This window comes from Mirounga leonina, unplaced genomic scaffold, assembly GCF_011800145.1.
Source record: "Mirounga leonina isolate KUSES-001 unplaced genomic scaffold, KU_Mleo_1.0 Mir_95, whole genome shotgun sequence".
NCBI classification, from domain to species: domain Eukaryota; kingdom Metazoa; phylum Chordata; class Mammalia; order Carnivora; family Phocidae; genus Mirounga; species Mirounga leonina.
Genome location: NW_023270865.1, coordinates 16918752 through 16933167, shown reverse-complemented (window position 1 = coordinate 16933167; position 14416 = coordinate 16918752). Strand labels below are relative to the sequence as shown.

The 14416-nt window shown below is 36.8% G+C and overlaps 1 protein-coding gene across 1 annotated transcript in view; it reads left to right on the top strand.

Annotated features, from left to right (window-relative positions):
* The window catches only part of CDH12 (cadherin 12), a 679766-nt gene that overhangs the window by 575254 nt on the left and 90096 nt on the right, over nt 1-14416 (top strand). Inside the window, exon 5 of the mRNA XM_034998857.1 lies at nt 14165-14284. Within this exon, the coding sequence (XP_034854748.1) occupies nt 14165-14284 (120 nt within the window). The remainder of the gene's footprint in view (nt 1-14164; nt 14285-14416) is intronic.

The following is a 14416-nucleotide window of genomic DNA, read 5'->3' as shown; positions in this document are numbered from 1 at the left end:
GTGGCCTCAGGTTCGGTGATCTAAAGGACTAAGAGGAAAACTTAGAACTGAATCTCAGCCCCAGCATGCAGTAAGGACTGGTTTTCGAGGTGGACTTCTGACGAGCTGCCAGATCTTTACATGCAAGGACATCAAACCCTTTCCTGAAATTTATCTTCTCATAGCTTCTTTTTTAATGCCACTAACCCATAATCTGTAATTATGCCCCAAATTGCCCTTTGCCAAGTTTCCAATCTACCTTTTAAATAAAACATGAATCGAATTTGTGACTTTATTATTCTGAATACACTTGTTCTCCTGCAGCATCATCTCCTGCTGTCTGCCCACTTTTCATTTGGTCTCTTTTCTGCCTCCTCAGCTGGATCATAAAATAAATTCATGGGTAACCCCATCTAGCTATAACTCACTCTCTCTTAGACTTTTAATCCCTTTTTATCTTTTAATCTGCACTCTATTTTTATGGCTGGCTTACAACTTTAAAGCTCTTTATAAAAAATACTATATATGAAAAGTCTCGTATAATGATATAGTCACCAAAATATTGAAAAGGAATCATTTTAGTGTAATGGGAGAAGCTTCATGATAAATAATGGAATTAAAAACCAAGAGAGATAGCTTGCATTTGGAAATAATGACATAGTTAATTCTATTTTTGTCATCAAACTTGTATTTTCAAGTAACATCTATAGTTTCATTGCTTTAAGTAACAGGAATGCCTCCAAGTTATTGACTTATATTGTGAAGATAAGTTCAGTGTTCCGTACAATATGCATTAAAATTATAGTTTAGTGATATAATAGTTTCTGTCTTTATTTTTATGTGTTACTGTGAAGAATTCAAAGTGGTTAATAAAAAGATTGCTATTCTACAAAGTAATGGTGATGTATATGCTGTTTTTCTGTTGGCAATGAGTTTTAGGATTCATGTCCAATTTTTAAAGTTTTTTTATAAAAGAAACAGTATATCACCATGAGAAAGATAACTATAAATCCTTAAAATTTAAATCTTAGATTTCATTCTCAAGAGAGAATCATATGAAATGAAAATTTCATAGAAAACTTATGTGAAGTGAACAATGTTGATAAATTCATTAAAGTTTAACTTGATCAGGGATCAATTTAATTAAGTTCCTCTGTCCAAAATCACAATTTGTGTTTGTATAGTGGAATCTAAGGGCATCTATTCCAAAACTCCCATTTTATAGATAAAGAAAATGAGATAGGATTATTTGGCTTAACCATTGTCATTTGTATGTCAATTGGGAGAATTTCTATTAGAAAGCATATGAAATCTTACCCCAAAGATACAAATGTAGTGATCCGAAGGGGCACCTGCACCCCAATGTTTATAGCAGCAATGTCCACAATAGCTAAACTATGGAAAGAGCCCAGATATCCATTGACAGATGAATGGATAAAGAAGATGTGGTACATATACACAACATAATACTACTCAGACATCAAAAAAAGGAAATCTTGCCATTTACAACGATGTGGATGGAACTAGAGGGTATTATGCTAAGTGAAATAATTCAATCAGAGAAAGACAATTTTTTTATGATTTCACTCATATGTGGAATTTAAGAAACAAAACAGAGGATCATAGGGGAAAAGAGGAAAAAATAAAATAAGACAAAATCAGAGAGGGAGACAGAGACTCTTAATCATAGGAAACAAATTGAGGGTTGCTGGAGAGGAGGGAGTGGGGGGATGGGGTAACTTGGTGATGGACCTTAAGGAGGACACTTGAGGTAATGAGCACTGGGTATTATATAACACTGATGAATCGGGGCGCCTGGGTGGCTCAGTCGTTAAGCGTCTGCCTTCAGCTCGGGTCATGGTCTCAGGGTCCTGGGATCCAGCCCAGCATCGGGCTCCCAGGGAGCCTGCTTCTCCCTCTCCCACTCCCCTGCTTGTGTCCCCTCTCTCGCTGTGTGTCTCTCTGTCAAATAAATAAATAAAATCTTTAAAAAAAAATAAGACTGATGAATCCCTGACCTCTACCTCTGAAACTAATAATATATTTTATGTTAATTAATTGAATTTAAATTAAACAAAAGAAAGCATATGAAATCTAATAAAGTTTGAGTTTTGTTTAGCTACAACACACCTGCACTGACAAATTGGGTTACAATGAATCTAGCAAAACAAGTAGGTTTCTGAGTCTTCTATTTTTGTAGCAATTACTAAAACCAAACCTCAGCTTAAATCATTGTAGCAATTAACCATAGCAACATAAAAGGAACAAAACCTTAAAATAAAACCACAGTAATTTACACACTAATAACATACCTTTCTCTATTAGCTAAGATTATTTAAATAATAATGCCCATAATTATTATTACTTCATAGCTATATACACTGTCTATCACTGGAGATGTGGATTATTGAGCATTTTTGCAAATAGTGCCATGTCATGTGGTCATAATGTCTTTGAGTTTGTGGAATAATCAATAATCAAGCTCACTTGGTTCTAGGTAGTGTGAGCTACTATTTATTACAATAATTTTCCATAGATGTGACCTCAGTATAGTTCTTGCTTTTACAAAAGTTTATTCTTTCCTTGAAACAGAATTATACACTCTTCTGTAGATATAGCAGGGTTTGATGTGTCAGGATGACTGAAGTACTAGTTATTGATTTCTTGTATTCTTTTGGTACTGGTTTTTAGAGTTCTCAAGACACTTTTGATTTGAAGGGGCTCCTTTGATTTCTGTAATGGGTCACAAAGCAGCCTCACTGTCATAACTGTACAGGAGAGGACATTTGAACCTTTTGCCTGGGTCAAATGATATTAAGAAGGTTTCATTGTGAACTTCTAACATCAACTAATCAAAAATATTTTCTAAGCCCAACTTATTTTTTAAAAATTTTCTCATTCAAGAGACATGTATTAAGTATCTATTATGTACCAAACTCTGTAGTAGGTCCTGGGGTCCCAAAAAGAACTGTAAAGGGTCTTTATTCTGTATGTCATGCTTGCTGCCTCATGGAAAGAGCAGAGCTGTGAAACTAGACACTCTGTGGACATATGGAAATGAGTTTCTGAAAGAGGAGCTAGTAAGGCCAGAGCTTAATTTGGGCTGCAGCTCACCTGGGTGAAAAAGGACATTTCTGACATCCATGATAAACCTGTAAAGAGCAGGAAATGAAGTAGCACTATGTTGTAGGGAGGTAATATTGTATTGAGGCAGCAGAGAAGTGTGGCAAGAGATGAACCTGGAAATGTAGGTAGAAGCAGATTCCCAAAGAACATGAGGGATAGTGCTGAGGGCAAAATAAAATTTACAATTTGAAAAACAAATGTGGCTTAAATACATAGGGTGGATGGTAGGTTATTGTGGAAGGCAACAGGGAGATTATTAAATATTGTAACACTATAATTCAAGTGGGAAACAATAAAATTTTGAAGAAAAGTAGTGGCAGAATGGAGAGGATAAGCATATTTTAGCAATGCTTAGTCAGGGAAAGAGACTGCCCTGGGTATAAACCATAAGTGATTAAAATATTTAGAATGCAAACAAGAAATTAGGTATATCTTGGTCCAGTTAACTTGCAACTTGTTATGTCAGAAACTGCACGATATAAATGATGATCTAGTCGGTGGCACCCAGAGGCTAATAAGGAATGAAAGTGTCAAGTTAGGCATGCAGAGTGAGAGAAAACCTGACATGCATGAATCTTTGAAGGCCAGGGAGAGGAAAAGGAGCCTGTAGAGAGGACTGCGAAATGGTGATCACAGCAGAAAGGGCAGAGCCAAGAATAAATAATGTTGAGGAAACCAGCCAGAGTTGGTGGCAACCTGGAGAGAGAGCTTTGTATCAACCTCTTACATGCCTCCAGACAACCTCTTACACTCCTCCAGGTGAACATGAGGAGCACCTTGCACTCTTGATGGGAAAGACTAGTAAATCAGAAGCAGTACTGGAAAGCTGAGGGAATGCAGTTTACTGGATTATGCGAAGTGGCTTGGGTGCAGGCAGTAGTGGAAGAAACCAGAAGGAGGTGATATACATATAATAGCTTAATTTATATGTTGCAAACCGTTTATGAAATTTGGATATATGTTTTTATTTATTTTTTATTATGTTCAGTTAGCCAGCATATAGTACATCATTAGTTTTCGATGTAGTGTTCAACGATTCATAGTTGCATATAATCGCCAGTGCTCATCACAACACGTGCCCTCCTTAATACCCATCACCTGGTTACCCCATTCCCCCATGCAACTCCCCTCTTTAACAATCAGTTTGGTTCCCAGAGTCCAGAGTCTCTCATGGGCTGTCTCCCTCTCTGATTTCTTCCCATTCAGTTTTCCCCTCCCTCCCCGTGTGGTCCCCCATGCTATTCCTTATGTTCCACATATATGCTTTTAATTCTTAGATGAGAGGCTCAGATTTGTTACCCCCAAATCAATTAGCAGAGCTCTGATTTTTGTTGGACAGTAGGTAAAACAGACTTCCCAAAGAGGAGGTTTGGAGAAACTGAGGAGTTAAATTTTAGAATGAAAACATAGATGGATTTCAGACTTTGAACAGTCTTGAAGGAATTCAGATAGCAAGAAGTGATTCATATAGCACACCATTGAAGGATATGGACAGAGCAGTAATATGTTCAAAATCCTATAACCAAAAGATTAATCTACAGTAATGGGAAAGACATTTTGAAAAGCATTAAGATTTGATTTTGTTTCAATTTGCACAACCAATTATTAGAATTAGAAGGAAACAATAAAATATTACCCCTTCATTATAAAGTTGAAGAATTTTAACAAAACCACTTTGATGTGGGCTCCTTATGTGTCAGTTATTATGCTAAGCAATTTACATGCATTAACTCATGAGTTAAGGCATAAATGAGTTCCATATGATCCCAAGTATTTATATTCCTACTTTAATTTGAAATAACTGTCTTAGAGTGTTTAAGTGTCTTGCCAAAATTTTGTTAATATGGAAGCAATAAAAAAAAAATCCCAATCCAAGTCAAACTATAAGGTCTCACACAAAAAGGAGTTTATGGTCTCAAATCATCAAAATGCTTGGAGGTTGAGCTTCAGCCAGGTTTGATCAAGGCTCCTCATTTTCTTTCCTGGGGTTCCCAAGTTTAGGGCCTCTTGTGTATAACTGTCTCTAGTCACATTTCCCCCTGGGTGTTGAAATGGCTGTAGTAATTTCAGACATCTGCACACCAGCTTCCAGGGAAGAGGAGAAAGAGAGCATTTCCCAGAAGTTCTCAACAAACATCTCTGGTATTATAGGCTGGAAATGGGTTACCTTTATACTTCTTAAACATTCATCATTAGCCAGGAAAAAAAAAAAAAAAAAAAGCAAGCTTGTATTTATCAGTTTAAACTTGAGCCAACTGCCTTCATGGGAATTAAGCTTCTTTTAACATACATGAAAGTTTGAGGGAGATCGTGATACATGAATACCTATACAGACAGTTTTAAGATTAGGTGGGGTTCACTGGGGGAGTGGATTACCATACTATCCACTAAAATTACATTATTATTCTTACAGAATTGAAATAACTTGCAAAACAATCATATATCTATTTAATTAGAGAGCTAGTTCTAGGACCAATTCTTCTGGTTGGCACACACACACACAAACACACCTACACACATATATATATACAATTTGTATTTTTTTCTTTTACTAAAGCTAACTAGGTCAATGGACAGGAAAATAGATACAGATAAATAGATTGATCAATAGATACATAGATACATGATGGATGGGTAAATGGAAGGATAGATAAATACAGATAATCTCTTAATAGCCTTTATGTTAGATGACTTCGCCCAACTGTAGGCTAATGTTAAGTATTCTCAGTGTGTTTAGGTTAGGCTAGGCTAAACTATGGTGTTCAGTAGGTCAGGGGTATTGAATGTCTTTTAGACTTACGAAAAGTTCAACCTATGATGTGTTTATCAGGATGTAACCTCACTGTAGGTTGAGGAAGATCTGTAGATGGGTAGATAGATAGAGATCTTTTTTTACCCTTAACATGGCAGAATCATCCGATCAAATAAAAACAAATAATTTTAAGAGCGTAGAGTGTGTGTTAAGTAACTAATTACATTAATGCTTTGTAAAATCTTGGCTAACTGCATTTAATCAAAAGCAATTTTTTTTTAAAGGGGAGCTAACCTTCTTTTTTTAAAAAAAATTTTATTGTTATGTTAATCACCATACATTACATCATTAGTATTAGATGTAGTGTTCCATGATTCATTGTTTGTGCATAACACCCAGTGCTCCATGCAGAATGTGCCCTCTTTAATACCCGTCACCAGTCTATGGCCATACCACCTTGAACGCACCCGATCTCGTCTAATACCCGTCACCAGGCTAACCCATCCTCCCACCCCCCCTCCCCTCTAGAACCCTCAATTTGTTTTTCAGAGTCCATCGTCTCTCATGGTTCATCTACCCATCTGATTTCCCCCCCTTCATTCTTCCCCTCCTGCTATCCTCTTCTTTTTTTTTTTTCTTAACATATATTGCATTATTTGTTTCAGAGGTACAGATCTGTGATTCAACAGTCTTGCACAATTCACAGCGCTTACCAGAGGACATACCCTCCCCAGTGTCTATCACCCAGTCACCCCATCCCTCCCACCCCACCCCCCACTCCAGCAACCCTCAGTTTGTTTCCTGAGATTAAGAATTCCTCATATCAGTGAGCTCATATGATACATGTCTTTCTCTGTTTGACCTATTTCGTCAAAAGCAATTTTTTTCCTTTTTTTTTTCCTTAAGAATACAATACCATACTGAAAAAACACAAAGCTTAGAGAATTATAACTGAGAGCCACTGAATGAATGAATTCCAAACTCATATATTTCATCATGTTTTCTATGGAATTTCCTGACAGCATTGATGAAAGGAATTCCCAGTTACATTGTGCACAAAGGAGGCAACATTGTATCATCACTGGTAATTGGAATTTGGTGTGTCACTGGGAGCAGTCATTTGCATTTTTACTGGTGTATGTGGTATAGAGTTCTTGGCACACAATGGAGAGACAAGTGCTCATAAAAATGGATCCACTTATCCATCAAAGCACATTTGAATCACAAGGTGTAAATATGTATAGTCTGAAATATTTAGCACATACCTAGAACGAACGTTTTATAATCTTTGAGTGTTTTGGGGTCCTTGGACTGGATACCAAATCCTAAGTGGATGTCAAAGCACTGGGTGTGCCAAGGCCTGGTCTGTGGCCAGGCTGAGCAGAGTCAGAGCTGAGGGCGGTATAAGCCGAATTGCCTGCTCTGCTTACCACAGAAGTACAGTTCAAGAGGGCATTCAATCCACTGTGGGGGATTTTTATCACGTATATCTTTACTAATCTTTAAAAGTTCTGATTATTTCAGGCAGATTTAACAAGTGTACAAACTCTTCTTTCTTGGGTCTCTAACAAAGTGGGACAACAGTGTCATTGTCCACTTGTTTGTATTTTAATGTATTCTAAACACAGTTTCCAAAATTATATTTTTCTCACATTTAGAAGATAAAGTATAATACTCATATATTAAGATGGGGGACTTGAGGACAGGGATTGGGCTGGTGTTACGTATTTGAGTCTTGTCACCCCACGTGTGGAGCAGGAGAACAGAAAATAAGTATGTCTGCATTTTTTGGTCATACACTTAAATAGTACATACTATGTGGAAAACTTATTATAATTTCTTTATCAATATTAACTCATTTAATACTGCTACAAGATGCTTACTATTTTTTCACCTTCTTTTCATATGAAGAAACTAAAACAGAGAGGTTAAGTAATTAGCTTGAAGTCACACAGTTGGCTAGAGGTCAATGTAGGATTGAAACATTGGCTTTAAGGCTCCAGAAGCAAAAACAATAACCATGATGGCAAGTAGCTCAGTCTTTCCTAATTGGCAAAACTGTGTAGGACTTGACTCATCAGACTCATCTACAAAGATTTTAAAACTTCCTGACACCTGGCATACTGAAAAACATTTAAATTAGACTTTCTGATGGAGGCCCAGGAATCAATGATCTCAGTAATCCCTGTAAAAGCTTCATATGCAGCCCTTGTTGAAGATAAAGAGGATAGAGGAAGCATTTATAACTTTAAAGGGCAAATATATGAAGAGAATCCATAGAAGGAAGCTAAGAGCCAAGAGTTCATGAGTAGTGCAGTGAGGTCCAATGCAAAATTGATTAAAGACCTAGTTACTTTAAAGACTAAACTCACCTGCTCTGCATCCACGTTTAATTTTACTTTATAATTAAATCTAGCTTGGGCGCCTGGGTGGCTCAGTTGGTTAAGCGACTGCCTTCGGCTCAGCTCATGATCCTGGAGTCCTGGGATCGAGTTCCGCGTCGGGCTCCCCTGCTCAGCGGGGAGTCTGCTTCTCCCTCTCCCGCTCCCCCGCCTTGTGCTCTCTCTCTCTATCTCATTCTCTCTCTCAAATAAATAAATAAATCTTTAAAAAAAAATCTAGCTTTAGCAGACCTCATGTTTCAATGTGTAATAGTATCCTATTCCTTTGTAGGATCTTTTCACATGCATGGACACACACACACACACACACACACATCCGATCTCTAACTTGATTCTAAAAACCTCTCTGCTTTACATTTCTCTGCTGCTTGATGCCTTTTTTATGTAATAAAATGTGCATTTATTTTCCAATCCTATTTGGAAATAAATGTCAGTGTATTTATCATTCTATACCTTTCTAACTGGAATTGCATTATTTCTTGGTTATAATGCAATGTATCCATAAGGCAAAAGCTGGAAGAAAATTATATGACTCTCTTGATATGATTTGTCTCTCTTTTCCTATTTATGGTTCGGTCTTGAGAAGGGTTAAAATTATTCAGCAAAAAAACCTGTATTAACTCCCCTTAAGTTTGCATTTCGTATTGTGGCTAAATCTTGCTTATGTGATTTTTTTTAATGCAATGCCATTCATTTTGGTTCTGCTTTCTTAAATGAGAACGGTGATGTACTTTAGAAATTCAAGATAAGTTAAACTCACAACGTACTGTCAAAAAGTACTCTAAAGGCCATAACTAACTGCCAGGTCTCCATTTAAAGTGCAGTATGTGTAGTATGTGTGTCTTTTGGGCGTACATATGGGTACTGTATGTATCCAACTGCTAAATATTTATTTGGGACTTATGTCATGACAGACTGGATGTAAAAAGAATGAATATGGAATGGCTGATGATGTAAGAGATTTTGTAGCCCATGAGAAATGAACTGAGTTTCATAAAATGAAAATGTATTAAGACTGTTGGGAATACAGGGGAGTGGACAAATTATGTCTGCTTGGGAGGAGAAAAACAAGCATTCACGGAGGTGACCATGGAGCTGGGACTTCAAGGGTGTATAAGGTTTCTCCAGATGGTGGAGGCAGAAGCGCTCCAGGTAGCAGGACCGCATGGGCAAGAATACAGAGGCATGAAAGAGCCTCAGCTCCACAGTAGCTAAGTACCTTTCAGCCTTGCAATTAGGAAATTGAGGGTCCAGACCAGTTGAGACAGTTGAAGGATGATAAAAAGCAAAGAACATATTGAATGAGTAGAATATTTTTATACATCTAGGAAATTTAAAAAAATACTTTATAGAAGCCATAAATTAGATATAATTCACTTATATTTTCTTTTTTTTTTAAAGATTTATTTATTTATTTTAGAGAGAGTCAGAGAGAGGGAGAGCACGAGAGGGAGGAGGGTCAGAGGAAGAGGGAGAGAGAGAATCTCCAGCAGAATCCTTGCTGAGCACAGAGCAGGGCTCGATCCCAGGACCCTGAGATCATGACTTGACCCAAAATCAGGAGTCGACCACTTAATGCACTGAGTCACGCAGGCGCCCCATAATCCACTTATATTTTCACTGTATTTCTAGCAAGTTTTTTTAACACCCCAAATGTAAAAAATACATAGAATATAGAACTATCATGCTGGAGGTGGATTTGCCAGAATAAATAGTTATGCGACACATTGCTTTTTATGGTTGAGAATAGTACCTGGTATATGGTATGTACCACTGAACATTTGTTGATTCAAAGAAGAAATGAATCAATCAGCAAGTTAATGTCTACTTGGGCAGAAATCGTGACTTAGGGCTCAGTTCTACTCCCACTTCTCTACCATTTTATATGAGCCCATTCTTGTTGACATAAAGGACATTCTCATAAAAAAAACAAAACAAAACAAAACAAAAAACCTGAGGGCCACCTGGGTGGCTCAGTCATTAAGCGTCTGCCTTTGGCTCAGGTCATGATCTCAGAATCCTGGGATGGAGCCCCGCATCAGGCTCCCTGCTCAGCAGGAAGCCTGCTTCTCCCTCTCCCACTCCCCCTGCTTGTGTTCCCTCTCTCGCTGTGTCTCTCTCTGTCAAAATAAATAAATAAAATCTTTAAAAAAAAACCCTAAAATCATCATATTACAACTGTGAATTTACAAAATGCAACTAATTTTTCAAATATATTTTGACATATACATACATGCACACTAAAAATTCTATCCAAATTGGTTCTCATATTAACCCTCAAGTATCTAGGTATTTTAGTGAAACCCTTATTTAGTTGCAGTTTATATCAAATGGACTTCTCCTAAAGACCGTTCTTTCTAGGTGATTTTTCTATAACTCTCAGGGTTCACTTTTCCTGTCCCTTGCTCTTCTACATATGTGTGCATATATGTGATATTAACTTATATCTTATACATATAGAGAGAGCACCTGCCTAAAATTTAGAATTTAACTATTACTACAAAATAACCTTTTTTCATAATAGCTGAATTATTAAAAATTACATGAATTAATCTACTACCAATCAGAGCAGTGTTATATGGAAAATTTAAGCGGTTCGGTATTCTCAATTGCATATTGTACTCTCTATCTCCAGCTGGGTATAAAGGAATGATTTTTCTGTGAGTTTCATTCTCTCTGCACTTCAACATTTGGAGTGGTTACATTGTCACTTTGAATTTGGGTGATAAGAGAATAAATCCCAAGATGACTGCTACATACAAGCAGACTACTCCAGTTTTTGTGGCCATCATTGACTACGTTCTTTCTTTGCTGCATATTAAATGTGTTCCCAGGTGTAACCTCCTAGTGTTCCCCCAGCTGGGAACCTCTTGGGTATTTAGTGTTTAACAGGGTCAGGAACTGCTGTACTATCCAAGCACTGCAGAAGGCAGTATTTTGAGACTTGCATGCTCCAGATGGTTAACTGAGTCTCCCCAGTGAAGGGAATCTCTGTCCTTTGCATTAGTTTGTAAGATGTCATGGAGCATCCAGCAAAATGAGCTGATATGATGTTTAATTGTGTCCTTGTAAGCACCAGTGGAGGCGGTTCTAGGAGCTCCGAAATAACATGTGGTTCTTAGTGAGTAACCTTTTCACTAAGCCGAAGATACTTTCTACTGTAACTGAGTGGGCACTCTTTTTTTAAGTTTTTATTTAAATTCCTGTTAGGTGACATATAGTGTAATATTAGTTTCAGGTGTACAATACAGTGATTCAGCACTTCCATACAGCACCCAGCGCTCATCACAACAAGTGCACTCTTTAATCCCCAGCATGTATTTAACCCGTCTCCCCACCCACCTCCCCTCTGGTAACCACCAGTTTGTTCTCTATAGTTGAGTCTGTTTCTTGGTTTGCCTTTCTCTTTTTTCCCTATGCTCATTTATTTCTTAAATTCCACATATACGGGCACCTGGGTGGCTCAGTCTATTGAGCATCTGCCTTTGGCTCAGGTCCTGATCCCAGGGTCCTGGAAACGAGCCCCACGTCGGGCTCCCTGCTCAAGAGGGAAGTCTGCTTCTCCCTCTCCCTCTGCCCCTGCTTGTGTGTTCTCTCTCTCACTCACTCTCTCTCTCTCTCAAATAAATAAGTAAAATCCTTTTTAAAAAATTCCACCTATGTGTGAAATCATACGGTGTTTGTCTTGACTGGCTTATTTTGCTTAGTGTAATACTCTCTAGTTCCATCCATGTCGTTGCAAATGGCAAGATTTCATTCTTTTTTATGGCTGAGTAATACTCCTGTGTGTGTGTGTGTGTGTGTGTGTGTGTGTGTGAGAGAGAGAGAGAGAGAGAGAGATACACACACACACATCTTTATCCATTCATCAGTTGATGAACTTTTGGGCTGTTTTCATAATTTGGGTATTATAGATAATGCTGCTATAACCATACGCTCAATAAGAAAGCCAAAGATGAATCATATAGTACCATCCCTTTTACATTTTTGTTTTTAATATTAATATGAACCTTAACTAAGTATACAGAAAAATAGTTTCCTCCAAAAGGAGTTTTAAATGCTTTATGTTAATCATTTTTTTAAATTTAAACTCAAATATTTAAAAGAGTGAATTAAGAAATATCCCCTATCTTATTCATCTTTGTCTTTCTTATCAAACATATGGTGTGACTTAGGTTATAATTTATTAAATTTGTCACGAAACATTTCTTAGCAGATATAATACCTTTTTCTTCAAATATATCATTAAAGAAGAATAATCCACAGCTTTTTAACTACAACATTTCTACCTAGGATTGGGGAATTATTTAATATTTGCCGACTTTGCATATACAGCACATGTACAATGCAGTGATGATAATGATCCAGGTCATACCAGAAAAATCACTGTGTGACAGAAAGGAGGAAAGAGGGGAAGTTAGTCTTGCAACCGTTCATTCCTACAGCATCGAGGATAACATAGTTTTGATGACTATCTAATATGGATCCTTAATTCCTATTTGTCAAATAATTATTAATGATGTTATAGGTATTGATAATGATAATGATGGTGATGGTGGATAATAAGGGACATTATCACTCTTGACATCTCAGAAATGTTTGCCTACTTTCCTTCTAGAAATTTCCTTTCCTGGGAAAGACCGTTGAAATAAAACCTATCATTCATCTCTTGATATTGCTAGAACTCACCAAAAGCATTCTTAAGATAAAGCATTTGGTATTGAATGCCTACTCAATGCCATTTGCTATTGAATGTCTACTGAAAGTTATCATTTTTATTTATTTATTTTTTTTACTATCCTAACAAACAGACAAAAGGGTAGAGAGGAAGAGATGTTTCATTCTCTTAGTTTGCAAGTAAACCTTTAAGATTTAGTTTGTTCCAGTTTTGTACTGCCTGAAGGGAAAAGCCTGAATGAATAACTAATTGGAAAGGAGAAATCCTTCGTTCCCAAAGTTGAGCAGTTACTTTGAATGCCTCCAAGAATAGGAGCATTCTGTCCATTGTATATCTTTGGGTGTACGCATCACTCCCTTTGTGCCCTTTGTGATTTCCTTCTAACCATTAGCAACATATTGATTTTATTTATGTCGAACTTGATAATTTTTATTTTACTTTGTTCTCAACTCAGTATAGTAATGCAGAACACGATATGAAGATATAGTCAAAAATTTCTTAGAGAAAGACTTAACTATGACCATGACAATATAAGACAAAAATACAAGAAAAATCTCCCTTTAGCTTCTCTTAGTCAAAACATGAGAAAAGATACAGAGAATTTGGGTTGTCTTTAATGTTTTCCTATGTCACTGTATCCTTAGGTTAATTCAGTCTTGAGGCCTAGAGGTGCTCCTGGAGCTGTAACTGCAATTATTTTTGGTTCCTCAATTTCTCAAATATTCTGTCCTAATTAAAGTCTTCTTACTGCTAGTATATAGTTGTTGATTTTTAAATAGCAATGCAAGTTACTTACAGCCTCTAAAGTAGAGTAAACCTTCAAACCTTTTAGCTTTTCTATGGATAACCTAATCATGAAATTAGAGCATCTATAGTAAGCAGATGAGCCTAATGTAAGCAGCATCATGTTTCCTTTGGTGTATAAATCAATAAAGCTATCATGATGACTTCCAGTTCAATCAATCATCTAGCTCCTGAAAATGAACATAGCTTTTAAAATAGATTTTTAAAATATGTATCATTTGCACTAACAGCTATATTGTTGCCCAGCATTTTGGTTATCATAATTACATCATTCTCAGCAGCACCATATATTCTCAGAATCATTGAGTAATGCCAAATTCAAAATAAATAAATAAATAAATAAAAGGAGTCCAGCAGATTAAAAAACATGACCTTGAGCTCTGTAAAACAAAGATGCTAGAGTCATACTGTCTTATTTTCCAGGTGCATATGTGCTCCAGGTCAAGGCCACAGACGCGGATGACCCGACCTATGGAAACAGTGCCAGAGTCGTTTATAGCATTCTTCAGGGACAACCTTATTTCTCTATTGATCCCAAGACAGGTAAATTTTTTATTAGAGACAACATTATCACTACCCCTTTCACATATTTAAACTTTAATTAAATCTTGGCATGGGAAGTTACCTATTCTAAAAATGCAGTAAAGATTCAGTGTGCTGTACATTAAGCAAAGG